At 43.8% G+C, this 10,214-nt stretch overlaps 2 protein-coding genes across 4 annotated transcripts in view; one reads left to right on the top strand and one right to left on the bottom strand.

Moving 5' to 3' along the window:
• Positions 1-995: 995 nt before the first annotated feature.
• Positions 996-3,362, top strand: id2a (inhibitor of DNA binding 2a). Its single transcript, XM_068338876.1, has 3 exons — positions 996-1,459; positions 1,799-1,859; positions 2,725-3,362. Exons 1-2 carry the CDS (start codon positions 1,106-1,108, stop codon positions 1,853-1,855), a joined length of 411 nt encoding a protein of 136 aa, XP_068194977.1. The 5' UTR covers positions 996-1,105; the 3' UTR covers positions 1,856-1,859; positions 2,725-3,362.
• A 1,322-nt stretch (positions 3,363-4,684) lies between these two features.
• The window catches only part of kidins220a (kinase D-interacting substrate 220a), a 40,636-nt gene continuing 35,106 nt past the window's right edge, over positions 4,685-10,214 (bottom strand). For all 3 annotated transcript variants that reach the window (XM_068338067.1, XM_068338068.1, XM_068338069.1), the window contains 5 exons: positions 8,760-8,876; positions 8,484-8,582; positions 7,874-8,092; positions 6,402-6,623; positions 4,685-6,122 (listed from right to left, as the gene is read on the bottom strand). In XM_068338067.1, the coding sequence (XP_068194168.1) occupies positions 5,244-6,122; positions 6,402-6,623; positions 7,874-8,092; positions 8,484-8,582; positions 8,760-8,876 (1,536 nt within the window). In that variant the 3' untranslated portion in view covers positions 4,685-5,243. The remainder of the gene's footprint in view (positions 6,123-6,401; positions 6,624-7,873; positions 8,093-8,483; positions 8,583-8,759; positions 8,877-10,214) is intronic.

Here is a 10,214-nt window from a genome sequence, read left to right as displayed (position 1 = left end):
TCGTGCATTTATATATGACAACACGCTAAAATGATGGGCTTTTGTGCGTGGATCCGTGGGGTCAATTTAGCGCACATACAGTTTAAAATTACTAGGTGCACAGATGTATTAAAGTTATTCGTCAAAACACTTTTTTTTTCCTTTTATTGATCTGTTGTGGCACATGATTTCCATCAATGTTGATTCAACACAAGAAAGAACAGACAATGTCAAGGTGCACCACATTACTGGATCATTTATTTTGAATCACTGCGTTCATCTGCCTCTAAACTTTATATTCTCACGTATTAAAAACACGTTTATTTGAGAAATCATTTTTCTTGCAGTTGATTTCTCCACATTTTCCTAGTGGAAGCTTTCATTTGCCTCTCAAACTTTTTCTTTTTTTCCCACAGACTTGCCGTCACACCGGTCCGGGCTGGACTGAATTAAGAATGATCAGGCGCGCCTGACGCGGCGGCTGTCATCAGTTTCACACCTCTAAACCCGCACATGTGCAGGTACCGGTTATTCAGTGCGACGGTCCTGCCTTGAAAATAAGTGTCATATATAAATCCTCATAACGTCGAACAGGAGGTGAATGTTTATTCTGACTGGAATCCGTTTGATTTCTAAATATATATGTTTTCTGCTTGATAATCATCACAGAACTATAAAAAAAATAAAAAATAAAAATCGTGAAAGGGAAGTTACTGGCGCGTCGCCATATTTAGCCATAGTCGACTGACAGCGGTGCGAATCATTAATTTTCTTGATCAGAAACAGGTAAGGGCTTAATTTTCCAAATTGCCCACCGGAGCTGTGAAGCACCCTCTGGGTTCCGCCTCCAACATGCGTTGCTACTAGTAACGCGGTGGGGAGGGGGAGGGATTGGAGCGCGAAGAGCCAATAGGAGGCCTAAATATCGTTGAGTGACGCGGCGGCCTTAACCAATCATCGCTTTGGACCCGCCTGCGTCGCACGTCCAGCCTGCTGCCTATATAAACCACACTGACAGTTTAGTAATCCAGTCTGGTCGCTCGTCGTCTAGCAAAATTAAGGGAAAAAAAAAAGAAAGGAATCGCCACTCAGAAAAAACCGTCTCGCCAAACTTAACACTGACAAAATGAAAGCAATAAGCCCCGTGCGATCCTTCAGGAAAACCAACGCCAATTTATCAGATCACTCCTTGGGAATCTCTCGGAGCAAGACCCCGGTGGATGACCCGCTCAGCCTGCTGTACAACATGAACGACTGCTACTCCAAACTGAAGGAGCTGGTGCCCAGCATCCCCCAGAACAAGAACGTCAGCAAGATGGAAATCCTGCAGCATGTCATCGACTACATACTGGACCTGCAGATCGCGCTCGACTCCAGTGTCGCACTCACTACTCTGCATCACCCACCGCGGCCGGGACAGGCTCCATCCAGGACCCCTCTGACAACCCTCAACACAGATATCAGCATCTTGTCGTTACAGGTAATTACGCTGTAGATAAAGAAAAATCTTAATTTTGGAAGCCATATCCTTTTTTTTTTTTTTCCAGGAAGACATGTAATGGATGTTTTTCTTAATTATCTTTTTTTTAATTATTTGTACGCACATGCAGTGCGCTTTTCGTAGTGAGCACGTAACCCGCAAAAATAACATGTTGGAAAAGATGTTGTTTTTTTCGGGGTTTTTTTTTTTTTTTTTTTGCTGAATCAATTGAATAAGAGATTCCACCTACAAGATGGTGTTGCAAGAGTCTACGTTTAAAAAAAAAAAAAAAAAAAAACACCTAACATTTGACCTGTTTGTTTGTTTGTTTGTGTTCAGTCCCCGGAGTTGCCATCAGAGCTGGTGACAGATGACAGCCGGACTCTGCATCGTTAAAGCGGTAAGTAGGCTGTCCTCATGTCTGCTGCTGCATTCTGTCCAGGGCTTTTAGGCTCCACAAACAGCCTGTCTCCCAGTCTGGCTGAAGCAGTGTGGGCTAGAATTACCATTTACCAATCCGTTTGTTTCCTGCTAGTGTGGCTTCTCGCCTCACGTTGCCGTAATGGTCCCAATACGTTTTTTTGGAATGCAAACGCTGGGGCGTCAGCGATGAAGTGGCGCTTGACTTGAATCCAAATTTTGATCAGATGGGGTTCGAACAGAAAAGCGGAGCTACGAGCTCCAACATCACGGGCTCTTTCAGGACTTCAGTGTCTCCTCAAAGTGGCCCAGATTCATTCGATTCCGTGACTCATCTGTGCGCAAAATGTTTCGCCAGCTCATATTTGAATTTTGATGGAATAAAATGGAAGATATTCGCTCCAGGCTGCTCGTGTTACTGTATATAAGCAGCAGTCGTCGGGGTTGTATTATACCCTCTTGTGTCTGTAATGAAGAGCATCTGCAACAGGAAAATAATGGCTGTTTGGATTACTGCTACTACGATGTCTGCACATAATTGGTACAAGAAGTGGGTAGGCGCCAGCTGAGCGGCAATTACGCTGATTCTTCCCCAGATTGTAGGCTGAAGTTGTGCGAAAAGTGTGTGTGTGTGTGTGTGTGTGTGTGTGTGTGTGTGTGTGTGTGTGTGTGTGTGACTCCCCCCTTCTTTCTCTGTGTGTACATCTGGAGCGCAGGGTTTGCTTAGTATTGGGAGTGTTTGGTTAAATGTTAAAAACTGCGGCTTCCTCCCTGGCGCCAGTCTGTCCGGATCTCTGCCCTGTTTGCATTTTCTAAACACGCCTCTCTTTCTCAATCTTTTGCAGGTGTTTGGTCAAGACGCAAAAACACACACAGGACCTGGGGAGCAGGACTTTCTCCCCCCCCCCTCCAACCTCTGTCCTCCAGGCCTGGACTTTCTTTTTCTTCTGACGCTGAAATCAAGAGACTTCTGCTTATTATGGGACAATCTTATGTGATGTGTTTTCTGTTTGGACACTTGATTATTATTTAACTTAAGACTTTTTATTTGTGGGTCCTTTCTGGAAATGGAAGGAAGGTTCGTTATATTCCCGACAGTGGGAGGAAACACGAGATTATTGTCACAAGGATTATTTCCCCCTCACCCCTGTCCTGTGTTGAAGACTCCGCTTTTTGCGGAGGTGGGAACGTGAATAGAAAAGACAACTTGATTAGTTACTGTAAAAAAAGAAAAAAGTTTAGTCTTGTCTTGTCAGAATTGTTGGCACATGAAGGACTGGACGTTGTTTAAAAAAAGTTAAATGAGAGAATGAGAACGTGTGAACTCTTATTTGGAGTTTATCTTGTATAGTTGCAGGAATTTGAAACTTCTGCAAAAGTGTAACGTTGTACTTAATTATGCTGAAACTTTTTATAAAAGTAATGTAAATTGTACCTTTTTTATACAAAAATAAATCCAAAACTCAAGTTGAACATGTTTCATTTTGGGAAGTATGTAGTATTGGGTGGGAAGTGGGTGAGAATTGGGTATTGGTGTTCGTGTGAAACCAGTGCGTAAAACCAGTTTCCCAGCAGTGCATCAAACTGGGCGAAAGCGCACTACGGTGACGTGACAGCTCCTGGAGGTACAATGAACATCTGACCCACTTCAGAACAAATTCCTCAACAAAGTGTCCTTATCTTACGTGATTATGCGATGTATGATTGTCTTTAAACAGCGCGTATACATTTCCACAAAACTAAAGCAACCAGGAGACAGTTACCTAAGATTTTATTTAAAACCCACTGTTTACCTTTTATTCTTTCTCACATTCTCTGTAAACAGGATTAAATGTTTCTGTTTGAGGTCCTCCCTTTTGGCTGCTTGGGAATAAAAAGCAGATTTCCTTTTTTAAAAAGTTTAAAGAGAGCTCCTGATGTCTCTTAGATTCCAGGAGTAATCTTAAACTTAGTGCTGCTTTGGGGTTGTTATTACAACCATTTATTCTTAAGCAGTAATGTGCTGTTATTCCTCATGTTTGCCTGAATGTGTCTTATCCCGTCTTGTGACGGATGGAATAAGACGAGTCCAACTACTAACTTGATAAACCAGTTGAAAAAACTCACCTGGTGACTGAACATTGCCGCTTAACGCAAAAAAAAAAAATGTTATGAACACAGTTAATCAAGGGATGGTGGGATGTAGCGATCAAATAATCCAACTGGCTTTAAATACCCTGAATTTACTGTGCGCAAAGTCCGGCGATGTCACGTGTCTGTGGTATGACAGGTGGAGGCGGCTCCGGGGTGACATTAACACACTGCATTGGAAACAACTGTCAATCCTGTTGGTTCTACAGCGCAGCATGACTGCTCAAATATTCCCCAAAACATAGTCATTTGAGTTCATCCCATGGATTAGGATTACGGGATCGTCCTTGACATAGACGAACTCACACTTTACCTGACATGGCACGTGTAAACTGTGAATCGTGTCGTACCTCGACAACCTCCTCACAGGCCTCCTGCAGGTCCGGTCACTGTGCTGAAGCTGAACCCGGCAGGCAGCTTCCGTTCAAACAGCGTTTGTATGGAGAGTGCGCCATCTATCGGATAATAGAAATCCTGTCACCGAAGCGCTATATGGTTGCCTGACATCCTCTCCTTTTTTTGATCTTAACTGCAATAGATAAAATATTTAATGGCTGTCGAGAAGACCGTTACTTTAAATTCTATGATTTATTCCGGGATTAATAAAGTATCTATCTATCTTATTCACAAGATGAATGCAATTTCACTGAAAGAAGAGGAAAAAAAAACCAAGGCACATCTAAATGATCCAAATAGCAAATGTTTACTGATTCACAACAATGTTGACCACATGAGGTTAATCTACTACAGCAATGTCTAACAACACGCGGTCCCTCTATCTACATCCCAAAAACACTTTCACATTGGAGACTACCAGACAACAGCAGCACAATTCACACACGTAAATAAGTCTTCAGTAACACTGCTTTTTTTCACTCTACAGTTTTTTTTCCTGTAACATTAAATGTCCACCACATGTAATATTTAAACTTCACGCAGGCAGAGGAAGTCACACTTGATTGATTCAATCACAGAATAGAAGGCCTTACAGTATAATTACAAGGAAAGTAAATCCAAGTTTGACCTGGTCAACTATAACTATGAATGTGTATTTGGATTTAATTACTTAATAACAATGAATCAACTAAAGCTTTTTTCAAACTGCTACTCTTGATTGAGAAGAAGGATCCCTAACAGTTAAACACACACCTACTCTATTTCTTTATGACTCATCACAATACCAAGTTTAACATTGCTGCCGACCACATCAAGAAAATGGTGCCCCATCGTCTCCTCAGAGGACGCTCTCCCTCTCATCTCCCAGGCTGATGGTGTGCAGGTTCTGGTTGTGGATGGAGGCAGCCGTTGTGTTGGCTGTGCTGCTGCCGGGGGTGATGATAACAGCTGGAAAGATGTTGATGCTGGAGGAGGGGGTAGCAGATTCAGTGCCTGTGATGTTTGCGGGCTGCTGGTAGCTGTTGTTGGTGTTGGTGTTGTTTGCGTTGTTGTTGAGGGAGGTTTGGCTACTGGTTTGGTTGAGGTTGCTAACGCTGCTGGATGTCCATCCGTCGTCTGGAGTACTGGCCATTAGACTGGCCTCGGACGGAGCTTCGGAGCAGATGGACATGCGGGCCACCGTAGCGTCCTGCAGGCCGCTCAGGCTGCTGGGGAGGAAGCCTCTCTTCTTCACCTGGCCCTCCAGCTCCAGCTCAATTGAGCTGGGCTTCTCTTCTCCTTTATTTACATCAGCGCCAGTTTCAGATTCCTCCAGGGAGGGGTCTGAGGAGCTGTCGCTGGACCGCATCCCTGAATCGGATGAGTCCTTCTTATCAAGGCAGATCTCAGCGAGAAAACCAGGCTTGGTCAGCAGCCCAGTCGGCAGGGCGCCTCTGTGGGAGGACGGAGCGCCACCCTCTTTGTGGAGGAGACGTGTGGTAACGTCAGCTTCTTCAGGGCCTGAGTCTTCATCGTTTGGAAGCCTGTGGTACAGTGCCCCGGCTCCCTTCTTTTTGGTGCCAGGAGTCCGAGAGGATGTGCTGTGGTTCTCGTCCTCTTCGCTGATGGGGTCCAGGAGCTGAGCATCAGGCCCCAAGGGGAAGTCGGTGGCATCGCTCGCCTTGGAGCCTCTCTTGGTGAAGGACTTGCGGCAGTCTTGGTCAGCTCCTTCCTTGGCCTGAGTAGGGGAACAGAAACATGAATGAGTAAATAATCATGAACTTTCAAGAAACAGTGATGTCCCTCTCCTCACCTAGAACAGGATTTTTTCCATTCCAAAGACCATTTGAATGTTTAAAAACTACTATATTTAGAGGACGGAATAAATTAGTCTCAGAAAATACATGAATGCAAGTTAACGACAGCGACCACAAAGTATTTTCTGTGATACGATTATTTACATTGTCATTGGTACCATGATAAGAACTGAACAGCCTTTTCCTAACCGTCCACCCACCCCTTTGTCCTCTGAGCTGGACGCCTGAAGGAACTGTCCAGGGTGGGGCTGCACGGGCCGCTCCCCGGCACCGCCGGACATCTCCAGCTGTGCCATCTGTGCAATGTACTCCCTGTAGGCGTCACGATACTCTGCTTGCTGCATGTCTGTCAGCTTGCAGATGTCGTTGGAGGATTCCTGAGAGTTGAGGCTGGACAGGCTGGAGGTGCGATGATTCCTCACCTAACAGGACAGCAGAAAGTTGGGCGCAGTTTGTCCATGCAAATACAGCGTTTCTATTAAAGCAACTCCAGAGGGAGGAGCTTGGTTTGGGATTGAACCGACAAGAACTGACACCTGAATATAATAAATCCAAAAAACGTGGCAATTACAGCAGCAGTGGATGAGGCTATAATTACATTAGTAACCAATGAAATATTCAGAACGTGAGAATAAGATACAGCGATAAAGTTAGTGGCAAAGACAGCAGACGGAGCGGCAACGAAAGCCGTGGTGTGTTTTCAGTGTCAAATGATTTGAATTTGAAGAAGATCATCAAGTGAGATTATATAAAATAGAAGCAGAGCCAGCTGTCTACGTGTGAGTGTTTGCTCGTGTCTCAGATTTTGCAAACTGGAAATAAGGAAGGTGAAAATAACAAACAGGGGGCCTCTTGACACCCTGGTGTGCGGCACAGTGTGCTTGTGTGTGTGTATTTTTAATTCTGCCATGTTCAAGAGCTCCGTCAGCTTCCTCTGCCACGCGCTTCTCTCGCTCCGAGCCACATTAACATCAAGTAACTGTGACTGCTATCACGCTGACTTGATTTGGGTGACCTTGCAATACCATGCATAAGTGTTACACATGTGTATTTTTAGAAGAGCGACATTAAAGAGTTCACCTATACATTTCCCAATCATTACAACTGAACATTTCCTTTGTGGGAGTAGCCTCACACCGCCAGTTTCTCAAGCAGCAGCTGGTTCATCCTCCTCTTTTTTGCTTCTCTGTACTCTTCTATTTGTTAACTTTGACTCCAACAAAAACATTTTGTCCACCTTAGAAGTTACAGAAATCTTTTAAAATCACACCGTGAAATGCTTTGTCTTCGTCTATATAAACTGTTCTTTTCCTTTCCTCCTTTTCTAGTAAAGCCTTCCTGCAAGAACTCTGCTGGAAAAATGGGAAAGAAACTTCTCCTTAAGCAAGATTAGGTTTGGCAGAATAACATCAGACAAAATAAGGGAAACCTAAAGAAATTAAGTTTCAAAAACAGAAGTAAACAGAAGCTGCAGTTTTCTTGCTTAGAAGAGGAACACAAAAAATAGTCATATTTTTTCAGCAACTTGGATGAAAATACACAGAAAAGTAGAGTTTAGGTTCTAAGTCTACAGTTTAATACCTGTTTTCTCTTCTAATTTTGAAGAGCAAAGACACGGTTCAGTATTAGCTGATGCGGTTTATTGAATCCATGCTCTTGGAGGAAGACTTACCATCCAGTGTGAGTTGATGCTGTGTTTGGCAGGCTCCTCCAGACCCGCTCCGCTCAGCTCCTCGAAGCTGAGGTTGAGGCTGAAGGCCGCAGAGTCGTGCTGATTCCCCCCTGGGCGTCTGCTGGGTTCCCCATGGTGCACGCTGCTGCCCTGCTCACTTGCAGCTTGGCACTCATCTTGAAGCAGCGCCTGGCTTTCAGCATGACGTTGCTCCATCATCTGCAAAAATATTTGACAGTCTTTCATTATTATTATTATTATTTGTTATTAAAGCATGAGGCAGAAGAAACAAAAGGTGATGGTCTCTGGCAGCAACAACATATGGCTTTGGGGGCGAAATGTTCTTTCACTTGAGCTGTTTCAATGTCCAATCCCCACCAAAATACCTGTTAGGGCATGACGCTTAAGACCACTGCATTTTCCAGCAGCTCCAACAGGAGCTTTGCATACAATAAAGTAGAGAATTTGACAAATTCTTTCATAATCATTTATATCAATTGATATCAATCAGAATCAGATTCATTCATTCATCGTCAAACGTCCACAGTCGCAGGTCCCGCACAGAGCAGGACTCGCACAAGGTTTCTCCAGAGGAGGAATATTGTCTCACCATTCCTCTGAAAAGCTGCCAGTCACCAAAGTTCATCTCCATCTCTTTCTTCAGCTCGTCGAGGTTGCACTGAGACAGCACTCGGCCGTTTATGTTAGCCTGCAATGGAAAAGGAAGAGACCAATGGGTTTGCCCTTTAGTGCAATCAAATGATGAAATAGCACAAAGAAAAGATGCTGCACAACAGGAGTGGGGAAAAAGCACAGATCACTATCTATATAGTCTAGTAGAGATGACATATTCCTTATATCATTCTTCATGTTCTAACAGATGTACCTTCTTGATGGTAGAAATGTACTGAGGCAGCATGTTGCGGTCGATTCCATCTATCTGTTTGACAAGTTCACACACTGCATCCGTGTTCATAGAGCTGAGCAGGACCAGAGGAGAGACCTACAATCAAACACACAATTAGAACATAAGAAATCCTTTCAGACTGTTTTTGTGAGGTAAGGTTACCAGAGCAAACTCACACTCTGTTAGACTGACTTAAAACTGCAAACACATGGATTAGGACAAAACAAGCAGTGATTCCTGGCGAAAGACATCTGAAGGGTTTTTGCCATGAGACTCGGGGAGACGGAAAACGGCATTCCTACACAGTATTCCTCTCTATCAGTCACACAGTGTAAGTGTCAAAGTAAACAAAGCTGCCAACCTATCCAAATACGTAGTTATCTGCTCTTATTCTTTTTCCCTGTGTATATACAAGTGTTTAAAGTTTGCACACAACACTTAAGGGATGGAGTCTGTAAGTCTGTGAGCTCCCATTGAGCTGTGCCACACGGAGGAGGCTTAAGCATCGAAGTCTGATGAGACCCAAACCAATGTCCTGCTGATGCTGTCTGAGGCCTCACATGGCAAACATACTGTAGGTCCCACTGGCACACACACACGTACATATCCAAGCTAGTTTTGGGCTCTGTAATGGAAGCTCAAATCACATCTGAATGACTTTCAGGTGACTCCAACCTCCATAGGGTGGGGGCCTCCAGCCCTTGGAGAAACCTATACGAACATCTTCAAGCCTGTCCTACAAGTACTGCTGACATTATTCAACACAGACATCTACCATGAGCTGGATGTTTCCACTGAAAACCCTCACCATCTTTCGATCCTACCTTCAATCCAATCCTCCCAAACAGCGTCTACTCTTTCTCATCACTGTCTTTCCCCAACTCTCATGTCATTTCTATTCTCTCTTGGTCCAACACCTTTAAGACCTCAGAGTAAACCCTGGGGCTTTGTTTCTGGTTCTGAGGGTGAGAACAGCAAAGCTTTGTTGGACTGGGAGTGTTTGGTAAACAACATAAACAAAAAACAAACAGCTCATAAGACATAATACACAACACTAGGTGCTGACTTTCTGCAGGAGTGAGCTAGAGAATGAAGACCAGAACTTCAGGACTTTTGCTTTATGTGCAAACAGGAGATTCACACAAGATTTCATTAGTAAATCGAATAAACGAATGACAATAAGAAGATTTAAATTAACTTAGAAGTGATGAGTCTGCATTTATTGTTTCTACAGCGAGCTTGGTAGCATTGAACTGGTGTGTGAGAAAGGAGGCAGAGGTATGAGGGGAGATAAAACGTTGGATGCAGACACATAAGTTACATGAAATGGAAGGAGTACCTGCTTAAATTTATAAAGTAGTGACTTTCAATGCTTGATAATAGAGACAAGAACAAAAAGAGGGACAAATAAACAAAGACACATGTGTGTAACAT

This window comes from Antennarius striatus, chromosome 17, assembly GCF_040054535.1.
Source record: "Antennarius striatus isolate MH-2024 chromosome 17, ASM4005453v1, whole genome shotgun sequence".
NCBI lineage: Eukaryota > Metazoa > Chordata > Actinopteri > Lophiiformes > Antennariidae > Antennarius > Antennarius striatus.
The sequence above is the reverse complement of the archived record's forward strand: the minus strand, read 5'-3'. Positions and strand labels throughout refer to the sequence as shown.